The 21,887-nt window shown below is 40.9% G+C and overlaps 1 protein-coding gene across 8 annotated transcripts in view; it reads left to right on the top strand.

Annotated features, from left to right (window-relative positions):
- Clip4 (CAP-Gly domain containing linker protein family member 4) overlaps nt 1-21,887 on the top strand; it is a 68,403-nt gene that overhangs the window by 32,119 nt on the left and 14,397 nt on the right. For 6 of the 8 annotated variants that reach the window (XR_016536279.1, XM_090337223.1, XM_090337228.1 and 3 more), the window contains 5 exons: nt 883-1,018; nt 7,788-7,928; nt 13,957-14,046; nt 14,983-15,123; nt 19,486-19,620. Coding sequence is in view for 7 of the 8 variants with exons in the window: in XM_090337223.1 (XP_090193349.1) it covers nt 883-1,018; nt 7,788-7,928; nt 13,957-14,046; nt 14,983-15,123; nt 19,486-19,620 (643 nt within the window). In the remaining variant the exon portion in view is untranslated. The remainder of the gene's footprint in view (nt 1-882; nt 1,019-7,787; nt 7,929-13,956; nt 14,047-14,982; nt 15,124-19,485; nt 19,621-21,887) is intronic. The other 2 variants (XM_090337227.1, XM_090337229.1) reach the window with 1 other exon arrangement.

Raw genomic sequence — 21,887 nt, 5'->3', positions numbered from 1 at the left:
TTTAAATGGGTATTTTAAAATAGAACAAGAGAAATAACACCTATTCTTGTTTATTAGAAGCTAAAAGTTTGCTCAAATACATTACTATATTGATATAATGTTTTTTTTATCATTTTAAATCACCTAATGTGATTGATTAAAGATATTTATGATGTTAAAACATGACCTTTCAAGTTTCTGAAGTAAAATCTACCTGATTATATATTCTTTTGATCTGTTTTTCCTATTTATAATCAAAGTTTAATTGTTAAAAAAGTTCTCTGTAAGTTCTGCTTTTGCCACATCACACAAATTTTAGTATATTATCCTTTTCACTTAATTCAGAATATTTTTCTAATTTCCTTTGTGGTTATATTTTCCCCTTTTCCTATGATTTCTTTAGGGGTATATCTTTCATTTTCAAATATTGGGGAGATGTTGGCATGTTTTCCTGTTAGTGATTTCTAGTTTAATTCTATTGTGGCATGACAATATGTACATTTGTATTCTTCTGCATTGGGTGAAGTGGTCTGTAAATGTCAGTAAAGTCAAGTTGGTTTATGATGGCTTAGTTTTTCTATATTCGTAATGATCTTATGGTCCATTTAGTGTGTTCTTTATTGAGAGCGGTGAATAAAGTCTCCAAATGCAATGTGGATTCCTCTCTTTTAATTCTATTAGTAAAGAACTTTAAGTGCTCACTTTTTTGGGTGCATACACATATAGGAGAATTGTCTTTTTGGTGAATTGATGCTCATTATTTAACATCTTTTTATCGCTGGTAAGATTCCTCATTTCGAGGACTACTTTGAGTTTTTAAAAACTTCTGTGATAAGGATGTCAGGAGTAGGACACTTAGAATCATTGATATTAAAGCTTATCTTGACCTTTTTTTTTTTTTAGATTGGAACATTAAGATTCTGTGGACCAACTGAATTTGCGAGTGGGCAGTGGGCTGGCATTGAATTGGATGAGCCAGAAGGAAAAAATAATGGTAGTGTTGGAAAAGTCCAGTACTTCAAATGTGCCCCCAAGTATGGTAAGACAGATACTATGTAACAATACAAGTTAAAGAAGCAAAATCAAATTCTATTCTTTCATAGTTTTTTTATTTTGGAATAAACCCAGGGCTTGACATATACCAAGCGCATTCTGTCACTGAGGTCTGTTTTATAGTTTTTAAATAAACGTCTCAGGAGAGAGCTGTAGAACCAGAGAAGACTTTTTCTAAGCATCCTACTGGTAAGAATGATAGGAAGTAGAAACATAGACCATATAGGAAAGGGAAATTCGTAAGAGGAAAATCCTTGAGACGCTGGAAATTCTACCTAGAAGATAGTCTCTGGTTTGCGTGAGGCCCGTCTTAACTTCCCCAGCTGAGTGTGGGCAAGCTGGACAGGATGTTCCCAGCATTAAAATCTGGAGCAAATGGTGGGGCTGCACGGGGTTCTCACCATGAGCAGTGCCAGACTGGGACAAGGCATGTTGTAAATAGTGCTCCATCCCCCATAGACACCCCACATGCTGGCCAGCAGTTACAAACTCACCTCAATTACTAATTTCTTCCAATCATGTGTCCCTTCTTTTAGACTGGAATCTCATTTTAAATAGTTCTTCCCAGTTCAAGATTTTTGTTTGTTTGTTTTTTGCTTGGTTAGTCATGAGGCTTGAACTTAGGGCCTGGGCACTGTCCCTGAGCTTTTCCTCTCAAGGCTACTTGCTCTACCACGTTGAGCCACAGCTCCACTTCCAGTTTTCTAGTGGCAAAGTGGAGTTAAGAGTCTCTCAGACATCCTTGCCCTGGCTCACATGTGACTGCGATTCTCAAATCTCAGCTCCTGAGTAGTTTGGATGAGAAGTGGGAGGCACCACTGGCGCCTGGTTTAAGAATTGCTTTTAAATTATGTATTTTATTCCTTTGGAAGTGTTACACTTTTTTTTCCTCTATGTTACTAGGCCATCCATAAGTGGTTTGTTAAGACACTAAGTTTTCTCAGCTACTTTGACAGCTGTCAAGCAGACTAAGGTCAGGATCAAAAGAGGTTATCAACACATGGGGCAGGCATAAATATGGTTTATTGGCAGTACTTAGGTTATCAAATTGTGGACCCACAAACATTCCAAGAAAAGGTGTAATTTTTTAGGGCAAAGCTGGATACCCCCGGGACTCTGACCCCCTTTACATAAACTGTTTTATTGAAGGGCTGGGAGTTTAGCCTAGTGGTAGAGTGCTTTGCCCAGAATGCATGAAGACTAGGGTTCGATTCCTCGGTACCGCATACATAGGAAAAAGCTGGAAGTGGTACTGAGGCTCAAGTGGTAGAGCTCTAGCCTTGAGAAAGTCCAAGGACAGTGCTCAGGCCCTGTGTGTATTCAGTCCCATGTGGGCTGAATGTAAAAGATGTTTGGAGCCCTCTCTGTTGAATCAGCTCAGGACTGTGAGCCAGGTCATTGCTAAGGAAATGGAATTTGAATGGCTTGATAGACTAGAAGCTCTGGAATTAGTTTCTTCTCAGCGAGTCCCCTCCCCCCATTTCTCTCTTGCTCACTCCCTTTCAATCTGTTGTTTTCCCTTTAGCTTGTTGCATTTTTTTTTTTTTTTTTTTTTTTTTTTTTTGTGGGTCATGGGGCTAGAACTCTGGGCCTAGGAGCTGCCCCCGAGCTCTTCAGCGCATAACCTTACTTCCCATTTTCTAGTGATTAATTGGAGATAAGAGTCTCTGGGTCTTTAGTGCCCCGGTTGGCTTTGAATCACATTCCTCAGCTCTCAGCCTCCTAAGTAGTTAGGATTACAGGCAGGAGCCACCGGGTTCTGCTGCTTATTGCACGTTTATTGCAAGTTGTTCTATATAAGTGATACTATATGTCTCAGGATGGTTTTCCATTTATTTGTTAATTTTAGCACATACTAGATTGACAAAAAATACGCTATTTTTTTTTTTTTCTTTTTCAGTTGTGGAGCTTGAATTCAGGGCTTGGCTGTTTTCTCTGAGCTTTTTTGGCTTGAGGCTGGTGCTTCACTTTTGGTTTTCTGGTGGTTAATTGGAGATAAAAGTCTCATGGACTTTTCTGCCTGGGCTGGCTTTCAATTGCAGTCCTCAGATCTCAGCTTCCTAAGTACCTAGGATTACAGTAGCTAGGATTACTAGCACTTGGCATTATAGACATTTTATAATAAATATTAACACCTAATAGTGATATTATTTTTGTTTAAAAAAATAATTCCCAAAGTAAATACATGTAAGTAATCTGATAGCTCATATTGTATACTGTGGCTTATTAAAAACAAAACCCTGGGCTAGGAGTGAGGCCTCATGATAGAGTGCTTGACTAGCATGCACAAAGCCTTGGGTTCGATTCCTCAGTACCACCTACACAGCCAAAACCAGAAGTGGTGCTGTGGCTCAAGTGGTAGAGCACTAGCCTTGAGAAAGCTCAAGGACTGGCCCTGTGTTTAGGCTTTAGGACTGGCAAAAAATAAAAATAAAGTGTGATAAAAACAAAACCCTTTTGTCTGTTTTCTGAAGCTTGCTCTTTAGAGGCAAGAACTCCTTTAACTTCTTCTGATATTAATATCTATGTTCATAAACAATAACTTTTTTTTTGTCAATAGTGGGGCTTGTACTCTGGGCCTGTGCTCAGTCCCTGAGCTCTTCAGCTCAAGGCTAGCGCCATACCCCTTGAGCCATAGCACCACTCCAGTTTTCTGGGATTAATTGGAGATAAAAGTCTCATGGACTTTGTTCCCTAGACTAGCTTTGAACCATAATACTCTGATCTCAGCCTCCTGAGTAGCTAGGATTACAGGCATGAACCACCGGTGCTTGGCATAAATAATAAATTTATATGTACTTTTCTTGATTTTTTTAAAAGCTTAGACATCTATTGACTTTATACCCTGCAGAGAAAAGATTTAGAGCTCTTACTTTTCTGAATCAGTTTTTTCTTGGTTTACTCCCTTGTTTGGGTAGAGGACATCCTTCAGTAGCTTTCTGACAGAGGACTCATAGGAGGTAACATGATTTGAGACCATCCATTATAAAAAGTTGTTTATTTCTACCTCACACTTGATATAGTCCTTAGGGTTGGTGTACGTATTCCTTTAGAGAGATGAAGGTGATTCTTCACAACCATTGAGTTCCTGTAAGAATTATTTACCTATTTATTATTAAATTCTTTATCCCTGATCCCTCCTTTGGAAGAAGGTCTCTAATAAACATCAGTATTATGAATGTGAGTAATCAAATTCTTACATGATTTTCCCTGGTGCTGTGAGTTCCCTTTTTTCACATTAAATACATTTATATTAACTTTTCTAACATAAACATTATGAAAGTGATAAGCTTGCCTAATGTAGACTTTGGTAACTCTTTTCTGGAGTGGGCTGGATGGTAAGTAATTACTGGGCTCCCCGGCTTCTGTGGAGGGCACTCATCTCTCCTGTTAGAATAAGCTTCCAGATACTGTGTCAAGAAGTGGGTGGTGGCTGTGGGCAGAGGGCAGAAGTTTGGACTACAATTTACTAGCTGCTTCTTGAGCTTCTAGTACAGCTCTAAAACCTGTCTTCTCTTTGATCTCCTTTGTGAGTGTGTGTGTGTGTGCTGTTACTAGAGCTTGAACTTAGGGCTTCAAGCTCTCACTTAGTTTTTTGCTTTTGTCTGTTGTTGTTTTTTTTTTTTTTTTCCAAGGCTGGCATTATACCACTTGAGCCACAGCTCCACTTCTGACTTTTGAAATGCCTAATTAGAGATGAGTCTAGTCTAGATAAGTTCAGTCTAGTCTAGATAAGCTAGCCAGAGCTAGCTTCAGACTGATTTTCTATAGCTCAGTTATAGGCGTGAGGCAGAAGCTTTTTAAAGGCTCATGCCATTTTTTTTTGCTAGCCCTAGGGCTTGAACTCAGGGTCTGGGTACTGTTCCTGGCTTTTCTCAAGGTTAGCATTCTACCATTTGGGCCATAGCACCACTTCCAGCTTTTTCTGTGTATGTGGTACCAAGGAATCGAACCCAGGGCTTTGTGCATGCTAGGCAAGCACTCCGCTACTAGTGAGGCCATATTCCCGGTCCCAAGGCTCATGCTATTTTTTTTTTTTGCCAGGCCTCGGGCTTGAACTCAGGGCCTGACCACTGTCCTTGGGCTTTCTCAAGGCCAAGTACTCTACCACGTGGTCATTGAGCCACTTCCGACCTTTTTTTTTTTTGCTGTGTATGTGGTACCAAGGACTTGAACATGGATCTTGCATGCTAAGCAAGCACTCTTCCACTAGGCCAAAACTCCTGGCCCCTCATGCTATTGGCCCCTCATACTATTTTCAAAAAAATACATTCTTGTTATTTTTAATAAAAGTTTGGGAGGAATTGGAGCTAAATGTGTTAAAGGAAATTTATTACTCTTCTCTTTAAAAATAATTCTTTCCTCTTTTTTTTTAAGCTAACTTTACAGGCGTCAACATCTGAGGAAAATCCCCCAGCAATGATTGATATGAATAACTGGATAGTGAGGGAAAATTCATTTTTGAGGGCAAAGAATTTTCCATAGTGCCAGCATATGTCTCAGATATCGAGTTAGCCTCAGCACACATCAAGAAGAATGTTATTTGTGAAGATACTGCACACCTGCATGATGATTTCCTTCTGGAAGTCTACCATGCACAAGTGTGCTCCACCCTCAGTCTCCTGTAGCATCCAGGGTGCATGAAGCTTCCTGCAGTTTCATGTGCATTTTTATAGAGTGCTGTCAAAACACATGCATTTTTATAGAGTGCTGTCAAAACACAGTTGGTTTTTCAAAATAAGACATGCCCAAGAAAAGAATGTAGAAAAAGAAATACAAAGTCAAAGCCGGAAGTCAAAGCCAGGCAATGGCTCATGCCTGTAATCCTAGCTACTCAGGAGTCTGAGATCTGAAGATCATGGTTCAAAGCCAGCCTGGCCACTAAAGTCCATGAGACTCATCTCCAATTAAACACTAGAAAAACTGGAAGTGGTTCTGTGACTCAAGGGGTAGGGCAGTAGCCTTGAGCTGAAGAGCTCAGGGACAATGTCAAGGCCCAGAGTTCAAGTCCCATGACCACCAAAAAAAAAAATATATGAAGTCTAGGAAAAAAATCTCATAGATAGGTAATATGAGAGAATATTATGAACAATAATAAATGAGTAAAAAATATAGAAAGGTAAGAAAATCAGGACAAGGTAATAGAGGATATAGTGGAGGAAAGAGTTTCAAGGCTAGCAGAAAAGTAGTATAGTGGTACTTTTTTTCTTCTTACCTTCGTTTTATTTTGTTTGGCTTTGTGATGCTAGGTTTTGAATTCCTTGCCAAGCTGGCATTCTACTACTTGAGTCATGCCACCAGCCCCTTTTGCTTTTGTTACTTTTCATGTTTATCTCCAGACTAGCTTGGATAGTAAGCATCCTGTTTCTACTTCCTGCCTAGCTGGGAAGAGGCTCACCTGCCTGATTTTATTGGTTGAGATGATCTCTCTCTATCTTTTTGCCTGGAGTGGCCTTGAACTGCAGTCTTCCTGATCCCCACTCACTAGGGTTATAGGCCTGAGCCATTGTACCTGGCTAGCTGGCTGCCACTCTTTTTAAAAACTAGAAACAGAATGGTCAGTTTCCTGTAGCATTTTGAACATTTCTACCCTCCTTAAATAAGTTATTATGAACTGATAATATTGCATTTTAGTCAAACATTGTTAGGCCATAAATAGTCCAAAAGCATTATATACGTAATGATGACTTTCTTTTTAAAAATCCATTTGTGAGATGAGTTCTGTATTGGATATTCATTATCTCTTAACATCTGTAGATGTTTAAAAGCCTGGGTAAAGTCTAGTTTAATGAAATGCTAGTCTTGTAGTTGTGGTAGATATATCACTCATTCATTCTGTCCCTGTGTCTCTGCAACACACACACACCCCATTGTTATCAGTTGTCAAGAATTGAGGGCTAAGCTTTTTGGGGGAGATTACATTTAGAGTCACAAAGGTGTTGGCTTTGCTTCCCTCCCCTCACCCCCCAGTTGTGGTACTTGAATTCAGGGCCTGGGTGCTGAGCTCTTTTTCCTGAAAACTAGCACTCTACCACTCTGAGCCACAGCTCTACTTCTGGTTTTCTGCTGGTTAACTGGAGATGAGTCTCATGGACTTTCCTGCCTGGGATGGCTTCGAACCTTAGTCCTCAGACCTCAGCCTCCCTAGTAGTGTGAGCCACTAGCACTGGCTGTGTGTTTTTTGTTTTTGTTTTAATATTACAGCTAGGTACCAGTGGCTTACTCCTGTAATCCTAGCCACTCAGGCTGAGATCTAAGGATTGCAGTTCAAAGCCAGCCTGGGCAGAAAAGTCTCTATAAGACTCTTATCTCCAATTAACCACTCAGAGTGGCACTGTGGCTCAAGTGGTAAATTGCTAGCCTTGAGCACATAGAGGCTTATGGACAGTGTCCAGGTCCTGAGTTCAAGCCCCACAACCACCACCACCACTATCAACATAATAATAATAATAATACATAGTTTGCTGTTACTTGCCAACAGCTTAAATATAACAAAATAGTTACTTTCTTTTTCCTCCCAATTTCATTCAGCACTTGGTCATGTATCTTTCATGTGCTGCTTAAATTGCTGGGTGTGTATATGTCAGGATGAGTAGATTATAAGCTCTTTGAGGGTGAGTGCCATATTTTTCTAACTCTGATTTGCTGTCTCTCACTCCGAATATGTACTAGGTTTGTCACTACACGATTACACTTGCTTCTTTCCTTGACATGCTCTTCATTGTGTAATGTTAACGTTGTACATTATCGTTTAGGTATTTTTGCACCTCTTTCAAAGATAAGTAAAGCAAAAGACCGAAGGAAGAATGCCACACACGCTTCTTCCACAAAAGCTGCGCCTCTTACCAGGTCCCAGAAGGCGGATGTGGCTCCTGTCATGTCAAAAGCGAGCTCTGGTAGGTCAAACCAGAAGGCTAAGGTTCTTCAGTGTTTTATTTGTGAGATTCCTAATACTTAGATTGCTTTGCTGTTTTTATTGTTGTTGTTGTTTTGTTTTTTCTTCTTGTGAGCATGCTGAGAGATTGGAATTCAATAAAACTTTGCACCTTTGTGTGTTTTGGCCTCAATCGGGATTAATAAATTCAGTTCTGACAAGAATATTTCAGTTGGGCCTCTTCTCTGTTCTTGCCCTATCTTGGACATGTCTGTCCTCAGAACTGGATTTTTTACTTCCGGTAAAAGTTGATGAAACACAGCTCTGTCCCTTGCCTATGCTGTGGGGACCTTTTTCTGCTTCCACAGTTGAATTGTGGCTCCCTTCCTCTGCATGCCCTCTGCATGTGTGTTTGTGTCCCCCCCTCCCCCCACCCCCGACCTTGCTGCCTTGTCTCATGTGTGCTCTGGCTGTGATATCTGTGACTTCTGCTTGGGGTGGGCCTTGCCATCCATTGTTTACTCCCCTATTCAGACTTTGATTAACACCTTCATTTTCTAAACTTTGTATTTTTTCGCATGTACTGCACAGTTGGCCTCTGTCAGCTTGTCCACTGATTGCTTTATTTGTGTGAAGCTAATGTTCTCGTAACAGAATTTTAAATTGTTGATCAGTTGGTTGATTGTAATGATCAGAGTTTGAACTCCTGCTTGCTGGTACATGCTCTACTATTTGATGGGTCCAAGCCAGTCCCAATCCATCACCTTGTAGAGCTCAGCCTATTGAGTAGCTGGGGTTACAGGCATGAGCCAAGGCACCTGATTCTTAATTTTAAATTTTAAATAAACTGTGAGAATATTGTGCTTTATTGTTTTTGCTAGTTCTGGCTTGAACTCAGGGCCTGGGTTTTTCTCAAGGCCAGAATTCTACCACTTGAGCCACAACACCACTTCTGGCTTTTTTTTTTTTTTTATTGTAATTAGTAAAAGGGTTACATGATATTTGCCAGATAGAAGGTGCATTAATTCACATACATTGATACCCTTTCACATGTCTTGGTACCCGTTTCCCTCCCCCCCCACACCCCCCACCCGTTTTGGTTTTCCCCCCTTCCCTATCAAATTTCAAATATCCAAATACAAATAAATTCAATATATCAGATAACAAAGTGAGATACTATACCAATATGAGATAACCAAGGGACAGCAAAGGAGATGAGAGACAAAATACTACATTAAGGACAACAATCATTCATTATATGGCTTTTGTTTCACTTTTTCTATGTATGTAGTAACTAAGGAATCGAACCTGGATCTTTGTGTGTGCTAGGCAAGCACTGTACCACTAGGCCAAACCTTATTTTGTGCTTTTGTTTCCACTGCAGCCTATGAATACTTCCTAAAACATTATAATAGAAATAGGAGGGGCCGGGAGTTTGGCCTAGTGGTTAAAGTGCTTGCCTAGCATGCATGAAGACCCGGGTTCGATTCCTCGGTACCACATACATAGAAAAAAGCTGGAAGTGGTGCTGAGGCTCAAGTGGTAGAGCTCTAGCCTTGAGAAAGTCCAAGGCCAGTGTTCAGGCCCTGAGCTCAAGCCCAGGACTGGCAAAAAAAAAAAAAAATAGAAATAGGAAAGCTTTACCATACTATGAAGGTTGGGTCCAAAAAATGTGGCTCACCTTTCTATTCTATAATAGAATATTGGCTGTCTCAATTCCTGAGTCATTGTCACTGCTGGGCTTCATGTTACTCTAGAAATAATCTTGATATTTAATAGAGGAAAATCTCTAATCTTCTAGAAGATTACCTTGCCTCTTTTGGGCCCTTATACATGTCCTAAATTTTAGAATAAGTTCAATTTCTTGTTTTCTTCTTCAAGAATCTGTTAGGGTTTAAATTGACATTGCATCAAAACCTTTATTCGATTTGAAGAGAATCACCATCTTTATAATAGCCAGTCTTTTAATTATGTGCTTGGAATATTTTTCTTTTTAATCCCATTACAAATTCTTGCTATAACTGTGTGATTTTCTTTATTTTTAAAGTTTTTTTGTCTTTTTCACTAGCATACATGAATAATATAAGAAGGTTTCATGGTGATGATTCAGTAGATATGTGCAGTGTTGTTTGAACATGTTCTCTCCCTCTATCCTTTGTTCTATTCCCTTAGCTCTGTCCTTGCTCCTCCTCAGCATTTTTTTTTCTTTTTGATCGTGGGACTTGAACTCTGGGCTTGGGCTCTTCTACAGCGCCATTTCCTGGCTTTGAACCTCGATCCTCAGATCTCAGCCTCTTGAGTAGTTAGGATTACAGGTGTGAGCCACCGCGCCCGGCTCCTCAGATTTTCCAGTAGATATTTGGTGGATTTCATTATGCCATCTCTCTATATGTATCATTTACTTTGATCTCTATCTCCATCTCTTAGATAGTAACCCTTTGTTAGATCTGTCCCTAGGTCTTTCATACTTTTTGATGATATTGTAAACAGTATCTTTCTTTGTAACTTGAAAGTACTCCGTGGACAGACAGTGCAAGCAAAATCCCCAGTTTCTGGCCTGAGGAGGAGGAAAGGCCAGAACTGGGAGGAAACCCCATTCTCTTTTGTTTGCTCCCATCCTGGTCCCCAGGCAACCCTGCCTGGTGCAGGGTTTCCTAGCACAGCAGCAGGGACAGGGGCAGGCCCTTCTCAAGGAAGGACAGCCCTGGCCTTGAGGAGAGAAACTGTATCTCTACTGATTTCTCTTCTGTTTCCCCCTCTTGGCCCTAGAGGCAGAATCAGCCTCAGAATATTGTGTGATAGCATGGGGAAAGTAAAGCCGCCCTGTTATATTCAGAATGCCAGAAACCTGTCTGCAGTGGACAGGAGAGGAGTGGCCTTATGTGGGGCAGTGCCAAAGGCTTTTATCTCCTGGGCAGGGCCTGTGGATAGCACAGGAGATGGATTCAAATAGCACTGCCAAGTCTTTGGAAACTCAAGTGACCTGGGATCAAGGTGGGCCAGCACTTCCAGTCTGGACCTAGCCAAACTGACTGCAGAAACAAAGTCAGGATAAAATCAAGATTCTCTATGTCTAACTATTACCCACTATCACACTACACATCCTCCATGATCATCAACATTACTCAAATTATGAGAAGGTAGGAAAGTCTGGGCATTTTATAGAGTCAAAGGAGGCCAGCTCTAAGATGGGTCACTGAAATTCATACATACCCACTTGAAAAAATGTATTAGAGTCATGTTCTCTTGAGCACTCTTGACACAAATGAGAAAAAAAATCAGCAGAGAAGCAGAAGATATTAAAAATGAGCCACATACAATGTGGAGGCAGGAAGATTGTAAGTTTGGAGCCAGCCCAGTCTACACGATGAGTTCCAGGACTGCCTGGGGTATGTAACCAAGAAAGATCTTGTTAAAAGCAACAATACAGCCTGGTGCCAGTGGCTCACACCTGTAATTGTAGCTACTCAGGAGGCCGAGATCTGAGGATCACGGTTCAAACCCAGTCTGGACAAGAAAGTCTGTGAGATTCATATCTCCAATTAATTACCAGGAAACCAGAAGTGGTGCTGTGGTTCAAGTGGCAGAACCTTGAGCTGAAGAGCTTAGGGACAGACCCAGAGTTCAAGCCCCGCAACTGACCCCAAAACAAACCAACCAACCCAAACCAACCCAACCACACAACCAAAACAGAAGCAAATGTTGCATACCTGCATATTTGCACATATATGCATGTGCACGTGCGTGCACATATACATATACACATGAATGTAAGCAAGCCTGACATAAGATAAGTGAGATTAGTTAGCAACCTGGTCGAGATGGTTTCCTATGGTTTTGTAAAATATATAAGGAGATCTTTTTATATAAAAACTTTATGAGAGTCCAGTTAGCTTGATAAAAAAAATCAAAGTAGAGCCAGGTAGAACTGAAAAATGCCATTATTAAAACATTAGTCTACGCTGCCTGCTTATTCTGTTCCTCTGTTCGAGTTGAGGTCCTTCCTTATTCCTGGGCACTGTAGTGCCTTTCCGTAGCCTCTGCATCTAACCTCCCTCTAGATTATTTTCTAGACTCTCCTGCTGGAGGAAAGAATGTTACACACTTAGACCCCTGCTCAGGCCAGGCCTCCTTTCCAAAGTCTACCCAATCAGTACTCATTCCCTCCAGGGGAGTTCTCTTCCCCTTCCCTCTTCTCCGTTCTCCTCCCCTCCCCTTCCCTTTCATATCTCTCTCTCTCTCTCTCTCTCTCTCTCTCTCTCTTTCTTTCTTTCTTTCTTTCTTCCTCTCTCTCTCTCTCCTCTCTCTCTCTCTCTCTTTCTCTCTCTCTCTCTCTCTCTCTCTCTCTCTCTCTCTCTCTCTCTCTCTCTCTCTCATTTGCTAGTACTGGGGCTTTAATTCTGGGGTCTTATATGCTTTCACTTGATTTTTTTGCTTATGGCTGGTGCTCATGACTGGAAGCCCTGCTTCTAGTCTGGCCTTTTCCTTGGTTAGTTGGAGATACGAGTATCTCAGATTTGCCTGCTCAGGCTGGCTCTGAACTGTAATCTTGAGATTGCATCCTCTTGAGTAGTTGGGATTCCAAGCAGCTCATGCTGCTGGCCTTTGACTTCTCTGGGTTGTTTTTTTTTTTTTTTTTTTGCCAGAACTCAGGGCTGGAACACTGTCCTTGGGCTTTCCCACAAGACTAGCACTCTACCACTTGAACCACAGCACCACTTCCATTTTTTTTTTTTCTATGTATATGTTACTGAGGAAGAGAGCCTGGGTCTTTGTAAATGCTAGGCAAGCACTCCACCACTAGACCAAACTCCCGTCCCCCCTGTGTCTTTCTTAAGGCTGGCTTTCTGCCAATACAGTTTCCACCCTCAGTTCTCCCTTCTTACACTGCCACAGCCTTCTGGGGAGGTAGTTTGGCCCATTCCCCAGAGCCGGGCTCACATGAGAGTTTGAGGTATGCCAGTGTTTGCCTGGTTTTCCTGTGTTAGTGCTGAGATGAAGAACGTCTTCCCTGCAGGCACTCGTGATGATGTCAGTCTGCTGTGTGCAGTGGAAGAAGTCCTCCGTGGCCTAAGACTGCCATATCTTTTTTGTAGTACTCAAGAGTCCCCTGCCTAGTTCTTTATGGAAGTACTTCACCCAGGAGTAGCCTTGGAATACATCTGGGTGGAACTTGAAGTTGAGGGTAGTCCATTGTTGTTCTCTGAGTACCTTATCTTCTGCACAATGAAAACAGAAGTCTTAGTAAACCAGTCCATTATTCAAGAGTATTTTTCTCCCAAGTGAGGTTTTTGTGGGAATTGGATGTGGCTCCAGAGCAATGTAGCCATTTTCTGAATTCCACTGGCAGAGAGTATGAGATTTCTTTGTATCCAAAACTTTCACTTAAATAAATAGTTGCTGAAATAATCAGCAAAAGTTATTTATTTTATTCAGTGAATTTACGTGGTAGTGTGAACACACTGAGTAAGGGCACTGAGGATCAAACATTTAGGCAGTTCTGTCTCAGATGATTCATTAGGAAATCTTACTCAGGTCATCAGTTTCTTTGGCAGTGCTGGAGTTTGAATCCAGAATCCCCTGTGTTTGCCAGGTAGACACTTTGACGTGAGCCCCTCCCTCACACCCAGCTGTTTACGTTTGTTATTTTCCTCCTAGGGCTTCATTCTATGCCCTGGTCACCCTGGATGGCACTCCTCCTATTTACATTTTCCTGGGTGACTGTGTTCCTGTATCCCTCAGATCTCAGCCTCCTGATATCCAGGGTTTCAGGTGTGAGCTGCCAGTGCCCAGTTTTCCTCTTATATTTTTACATAGTTTGGGACACAGCAGGCAGGCCCTGTGTTAACGTGCAAATGTGGTACCTCTAAGTTGTTTCCTAACCTCTCCTTTCTCCTTAGATAGATGAGATTTTGGGTTTTGTGAAATTACCCGGCATGTTTTCAGAAGTGTCTGAGATTCTGATAAAAAGATATGCATGTGTAGTTAGAAAAACAAATACAATTTTGTGTTGAATGCTAAACAAGACTCTCTTTGTTCTGGTGCCCCAGGAATCATGTCATCAAAGAAAGAGAACACTCCGGAGTCTGCCCTGCCAGGGCTTCCCAGGAAGGAACCCAACTCGGCCACGGAGAAAGATGGTAATACCATTCATGATTCCCAGGTCTTAAAGTTCAATTTGCTCGTGGAACTTTTAATAATAGGATGGAAAACCATTATATTTAAATTTTAAAGTTAGGGAACATTCACAGCAAAAATAATCAGTGAAAATGTCTTAACCAGCTCACAATAGGTATGTTCTTAAGAACGTAAAATCTTCTGTGTTTCTTAGCAGTGTGCTTAAAGGTCTACTTACTAAGCTAGCTTCCAAGAGGGAATGGAAGGAAATCACACAGTCCCAGTGGCTTGGCAATACAGTTGAAGTTGGTCTATCAAATCATTGTATGAACAGAGCATGAGTTTCCTGCTTGCCTTCAGGCTTAACTCAAAACCACTCGACATAGCAGGATGCCTATGGCTCATGCCCATAATCCTGCTACTCAGAAGGCAGTTCAAAGCCAGCCCTGGAAGACTCTTATTTCCAGTTAACTATTAAAAGCTGGAACTGGGGGGTGGGGTTCAAGTGGTAGAGTGCTGGACATGCGCAAAAAAAGCCAAGTAAACTCCCGAGTTCTTGTCCTAGTATTGGCATAAGAACCCCATCCTCCCAACATGTTACCTTAAAACATCTGAATGACCTTTCTTTTTTCGTACTAATAACTCAAGCCTCTCTTCCTTTCCTTAGTGAGTCCTGGTGGTTAGATTAGATAATATTAGTTGCTATGGTGACATCCATTTGTAAAATTGTGAGGTTACATCGTGAATCCTTAAAACTATCTCTTGTATCACAAAATCTTTTATGTATAAGGTGTGTTTGGATGAAATCAGACATTTTATTTAACATTAGAAAATCCACTATTGAGAAAACCGTTGAGATAGGATATTTAGGAAGGATTTGTCTGGAAAAACATGGTAGTGGCTCAATCTTATTTTCCACATGTAAGTAATGCAATTTTTTTCTTCTTTTTCTGTTTCAGTTTCCCTGCATGGAACCATCAGCAGCTCCTCCTCCACGTCTTCTTTGGAGCACAAACAGAATGTCCCCAGGAAAGCGAACACAAGCAACAGTAGCAAGAACACAAGCAAAAGCCCTTCCCTGTCCTCCAGAGCCAGTGCTGGTATCTATGGCTTTTTCAACCAGGCTTGCTTGGTGTTTTTAATCTTGGTTTGTTTGTAAGTAGATTTGCTGTTTTTATATGTGTAGAAAGGAACCCTTCAATCAGACTGAACTACTTTCTCACTTCCCTACCTCTCCCTTCTCTCCATTCCCTCTTGAGCTTTAAGTCAAGTCTCTTCATTTTGCTTTTGGGTAGAAGATGTTGCATTGATTTTCACCTAACTAACGCTTAGTGGTTTTGCTCCATGTGAATTTTTGTTTGTTTCTTCTTTGCATTTTGCATGCCTTTGTGTCATCATCATATGTTCTTTTTTAACTTTTATTTTTGGGATAATGTATAGAGGTGTTACAGTTACATTTGTCGGTAGTAGGTGCATTACTTCTTGCACATTTATACCCCTTCTCATGTTTTTGTCCCCATTTCCCTACCCTCACCCCCTCCCTACCCTCACTCCCTCCCAATCATCTTGTTTCCCTCTTCCCTTCCCTATTTCAAATAAACAAATAAATGTATTCATAATATATCAGGTAACAGTCAGATACAGTAACAACGTGAGATTAACCATAAGGGCAAAAAAAAAGGGAAGAGAAATAACATAGTACATTAAGAACAACAATCACACAAGAAAAACCTCTTGTTTCATTCATTAACCTAGAACTCATTATCATATTTTTTTAAAAAGCTTGTTTGCTCTTTTTATAAAGAATTCAAATCACAGTTTGAAATTATGTAGGAGAGGGTCTTGGGGTGCCCCTTCTAGGAAGATAGTGATAGCTTCTCCATCTCATTGAGTATTTACCTGGCTCTGGTTCCTGTAGAATTTCTTTAACTACTCCTTTCCAGTTCTGTGTGAAGACACAAGAGATGCTTTGTGAAACTTCGTATTGCAGTTGATATTGATTGTATTTTTTGTGTGGGGGGATCATGGGGTTTGAACTTGGTCTCTGATAGCTCAAGTCTACTGGCCCTGGATGTTGCCCCTGAGCTCTTCAACTCAAGGCTACTCCCCTACCCTTGAGCCAAGCCTCATTTCCTATTTTCCAGAGGTTAATTGGAGATAAGAGTCTCAGGTCCTTTTGTGCCCAGCTGGCTTTGAACCTTGATCCTCAAATCTCAGCCTCTTGAGTAGCTAGGATTCCAGGCATGAGCCATTCCATCTGGCATAAATTGTATCTTTTGTAGCTCACTTCCTTGGCTATATATGTAAACTTATCCAGAAAGAAAATGAAGCTATTTTTTTTTTCTGAGCAGAGATGAGGATTGAACTCAGGGCCTTGCACTTGCCAGGCAAATACTCTTCCACTGAGCTAAATCCTCAACCCCACATGAAACTATTTTGACATGTTATTCTCATTGACACTCATAATAAGTAACAGATTATTTTCCCTAATATTTCTGATACTTGACACCAAAATTTCATTGTAGAAAATGTTCATGATAGGTTTATTGTTACTATTATTATAAGTTGGTGGTAGTATTGAGGCTTGAACTTGTCCTGGGCACTGTCCCTTCACTTTTTTTGCTCGGGGTTTGTGCTGTGCCACTTGAGCTACAGTAGCTTCTCTTTCAGCTTTTTGGTGATTAATTTGAAAGAAGAATCTCATGGACTTTCCTGCCAGGCCTGTCTTTAAACCACAGTTCTCAGATTTCAGCCTACTGAGTAGCAAGTATTATAGACATGAGTGATTGCTGCCCACTGTTTTCCTTTAACATATCTTATTGATGGAGCAAACTCACTTGCCTTCATTAGCAAACATAATAATAATAAACCTTAAATATAATAAATCTTAAAGCTGGCATCCGAAATGTAGAGGCCTAGAAATTTGGCCTGGAAGTGTTTACCTGGTACAGTTGTTTTTTTTTTTGCCAGTCCTGGGCTTGAGCTCAGGGCCTGAGCACTGTCCTTGGACTTTCTCAAGGCTAGAGCTCTACTACTTGAGCCTCAGCACCACTTCTGGCTTTTATCTATGTATGTGGTACCGAGGAATCGAACCCGGGTCTTCATGCATGCTAGGCAAGCACTTTAACCACTAGGCCAAACTCCCGGCCGGTACAGTTGTTTTTTGAGTATCTTCCCTTTTGTCTTCTAGGGTATGTAGTTTCTCCTCAAGGCTGTGAGGGACATGGGTGATAATCTGTACCCACATAACAACCTTTTTTTGTTTTTTGCCAGTCCTGGGGCTTGAACTCAGGGCCTGGACACTGTCCTTGGGCATTTTCTAGGCTATTGCTCTACCACTTGAGCCATAGCACCACATGATACCAAGGAACTGAACTCAGGGCTACATGCATGGTAGGCACTTTAGCACTAGGCCACACTCCTGGCCCCTAGCAATCTTTTTCACCCATTTTCATATTGTAAGTCCCTTCATTTGCTTTCTAGACTTTAGATATTTGCTGGAGTTTAAATTATATATGAGTGTAGATTATCTTTTCTATGTTTCATAACAAGTAGTTCTGTTTATTTGTATATTTGAGGGTTATGTGGGTTATGTGGGCTGAAGATAATGACAGTTTTCAGAGTGAAGAAGAAGACTTTCTCTCAAAGGGGGAATGGGGCAAAGAACCAGAGAAGTGGGTTGGAAAGTTAGGAATCCCAGAGATAGTCCTTCAGACACTTTTCTAGAGGTGTGTACTCCTACTTTGAATAGATGTGTATGTCTGGGGAGTTGTGAATGGCAGAGAGTACACAATAACAAATAAGTGTGTTAGAAAATTCTAGAGGAGCAAATAGTAAGGAGCAGGGAGACCTGTGTTCTGGGCTTCAGCTTTAGACTCTTTGGGCCTTGGTCTACAAGAACATGGGAAGAGACTGGAGGATGTCTGGTCTCAGGTTCTGGGTGTGGCGCTTGTAAACTCTCAGTTCTAGCCCAAGGTTGGGTCTTATCTATCAGTTTCCCCTCTCCCACCAGTTTGCTTTCTATAGGTAAGGTCTCACTATATATTCCAAACTGGTCTTGAAGCCAGGATCCTCCTGCTTCAACCTTCAGAGTGCTGGATTTTAATGCATGTATCATATCATTCCATTCATATCAATGAAAAATACTTCATAAACCAGAAGGTACTACAGAATACCAGCTACTTGGAGTGTCCGGGAATTTTATCCAGAATACCTTCTTTATGGGTTTATGTACCCCCATTTGTTGCCATGTTTTCATTTTCTGCTTTTCCACATTCCACTTACCCTCCCTCTAGGCCTTTTTTTTTTTTTGCCAGTCGTGGGCTTAAGCTCAGGGGCAGAGCACTGTCCTTGGATTTTTCTCAAGGCTAGAGCTCTACCATTTGAGCCTCAGCACCACGTCCGGCTTTTTCTAAGTATGTGGTACCAAGGAATCGAACCCGGGTCTTCGTGCATGCTAGGCAAGCACTCTACCACTAGGCCAAACTCCCGGCCCCCTTCTAGGCCTTTTTTGATGGAAGCTGTATTTGGGCCACTTTTGAGGCAATATTACTGTAGGATTTCTGCTATTTCACAGTGAGCACTGAGATGTGGTTTTAAATTAACATTGAGAGGGAATGGTTTTATCTTTTTAAATTAGAATTTCAATTTAGGTAATTAGGACCAGTTATATGTTGACTATTTCTCATCTAGAATGCTTGGGAACAGGAATGTTGGGGATTCTAGATTTTTTTTTCTTTGATTTTGGAATATTTATATAGACTCTTGGTTGAGAATCTCTAATCCAAAATCTGAAATCTGAGGTGCTTCATAATCAGATACATTTTTTTTTTAGCATTGGAATGCAATATGCTAGACGTTTGAACTTTTATGCTCAAAAGTTTTGTATTTTGGAGCATTTTAGATTTTCAGATTAGGGCTCTTAACCCGTAGCCATTTTACCTGTGGACCACAGTGCTCTGTGTATCCTTCATGCGGACTCCAGGTGACTACACCAACTCTTGCGCTTTACTTGACTAGATATTGACAAACTACAGCCCATTGGCTTTGTAAATAAAGTTTCATTAAACACAGGTATACCTACCCCTTTATATATTTTCCACATCTATTTTTAACAGTAGAGTCAAGTCTCCATGACAGAGGCAACTATGGCTAACAAACCCTCAAATACTATCTATGACTTCATAAGCAATTCGAAAGAATTGATTCTGTACCGGGAATCAGTTTGTGTGTCTCTAAGGCTGTAATTTTCTCAAAAAACACTAAATGCTTCCATGGAGTGCTTTGACCTCTCATGTCAGAGACATGATTCCAGGTTATAAGAGGCATCAAAGTTTGACATCTCCAACTGACTAGACTACTTAGAGAATTGAATGATTTTTTTTTGACTATGTGTTTTGAGGTTGTCGCCCTTTGTTTTCTCTCCTCTTTCCCTGCCCCCTCTCTCCCCATCCCCTCCACAGGTTTGAATTCTTCAACGACATCTGTGGCAAATAATTCCCACCGTGAAGGAGAACTCCACCTTGGAGATCGAGTGTTGGTGGTAGGCCAGAGAGTTGGTACCATTAAATTCTTTGGGACAACAAATTTTGCTCCAGGTGACTCATCTGAATAGTCTTTGTTCAATTACAAGGTTTTTTTTTTTTTTTTTAGTCCATTGTGGGACTTGAACTCTGGGCCTGGGCACTGTCCCTAAGCTCTTCAGCACAAGGCTACCACCTTACCCCTTGAGCCACAGCGCCACTTCTGGTTTTCTGGTGGTTAATTGGAGATAAGAGTCTCACATACTTTAGTGCCTAGGCTGGCTTTGAACCACAATCCTCAGATCTCAGCCTCCTGAGTTGCTAGGATTACAGTTGTGAGCCAGCACCCTGCTAATTTCAAGTTTTAGAATACAAAAAATTTGAAGTTTTGTAGGTAGAGAAAAATGTAATAGCAGAACCCAGCACTGATGACTCATAATCCTAGCTACTCAGGAAGCTAAGACCTGAGGATTGTAGTTTGAAGTTAGACTCTCATCTCCAATAAAACACCCAAAGCCTGGAAGTGGCAGAGTGGCTTAAGTGGCACAATGCCAGCTCTGAGTGAAAAGCCAAGGGAGAGCTCGAGGCTGTGAATTCAAGCCCCAGTACTGGTGCACACACATGTAAACACATACATACACACAGACAAAAGTAACAGTAGAAAATTCCTCAGTCAACAGTGTTTGTGGGAGAGAGCAGAAGCACAGAAATTGTGATACAGTGAAACAAACTCGGTGTGTATGCACAGACTGACTGGTGACTGTTGATTTGCCTTGCCAAGTGTGTTTCCATTTACCTAATGTTAAAATTAGCTGTCATTTCCCAAGTTAATGCTCACTGATTTCCAACTGTGCTAAATGACAAGGGAAATGTTTCAGGATTAGTTTTTCTCTGAAGATATTACATCAAATGAGTAGGTAATGAGTTAATGTGTAGCTCTTATAAGAGAGGTTTGGAGAGCCTGGGTGGACGGAAGGACCTTACTCTACTTATTATTGTATTACCAAAGCCAAGATTATTATCATTTGCATTTTCAAGGATTATAAGTGTAAACAATAGCCAGTCAAATGAAGCCCTGATTATTGTATGTTTTAGATAGCAATATGCAATTTTAACACATGGTGGCATTGCAGCATTTTAGGAAAACATTACCTATGACATTGATTTTTTTGTTTTTGTTTGTGGCATGACATTCTGTCAAGAACTGAGAAAGAGCTGAGATTTTAGCCTGTTTACAAGCTAGCAAACTAGACTGCCACAGTTTCATAGGTGCTGTTGGAAAACATAAGAATCCTAGGTCAGAGACAAGATCTTAGGAACTTCCATGATAGCAGCAGCTGGAATATTAGTATTTTCTTGCATCTGGTTCCTGCGGTGTGGGGTAGGGAGGCCCAGGTGTCACCTGCACACCCAGTGGTTTATGGTCTAGACCAGGAATCCTGGGCTTAAAGCATCTCAACATTTACATTAAATTGATTGCTTAGCATGCCTGCTTTTTGCTTTGGAGAAGGGCTGCCCTCTCAAACTATCTAGTACACAGACATCCAGAGAGTCAGGGGCTAAGGGAGGCAGTATGTTTGACTATAAAACAGTAAGAGATATTAGAGAGCCATGGAAAATCATAACACATGCTTCTTCTTTTCTTTTATATATTGTTTAATTGTTCCAGCATTGGAGCAATTGAACTCAGAATTGAAGCCACTACTGCTTTGTTCTTTTTCTTTTCTTTCTTTCTTTTTTTTTGGCTGGTTAATTGGAATAAGAATGGACTTTGTGACTGTGCTGGCTTTGATCCTCAGTCCTCATATCTCAGCTTCCTGAGTAGCTAGTAGCTGAGTAGCCTGGAGGCCAATGTAGTCATGTTTGCTTACTGCCAGTTTTGGTTTTCAGCCATTGAATTGATTTTAAGATGGCTTGTGTACTTTATAACCCATGACTTCCTTAGGTCTGCAGGTAGTAATTCAGTTTGGTTAGGAAAAACTTAATATAAAAACTTAAGCCTGTAGGTAGATTATTTTTTCACAATCAGCATGTATCTTTAAATTTCTCTGGCTATATAAAACAAGGCTAGAATGTTTTGATTCTTTGGACATAATGCATTACTTAAGATTGACTTTCATCTTTTTTTTTTTTTTTAACAGTACTAGCGTTTGAACTCAGGGCCTGAAGCTTGCTAGTCTATACTCGGAACATTCTACCAGCCCTTTTTATTATTTTTGAGATAAGGTCTAGCCTTATGTCTAGGCTAGCCTTGACTGGATTACAGGCATGAGCCACTGGCACCCTGCTTGTACTGTCTTTTAAAACTGAAAATGAGCAGATAAACATGTTACCTACTCCCC

This window comes from Megascapheus bottae, chromosome 7, assembly GCF_031878675.1.
Source record: "Megascapheus bottae isolate mThoBot1 chromosome 7, mThoBot2.hap1, whole genome shotgun sequence".
In the NCBI taxonomy this organism is placed as follows: Eukaryota; Metazoa; Chordata; class Mammalia; order Rodentia; family Geomyidae; genus Megascapheus; species Megascapheus bottae.
The sequence above is the reverse complement of the archived record's forward strand: the minus strand, read 5'-3'. Positions and strand labels throughout refer to the sequence as shown.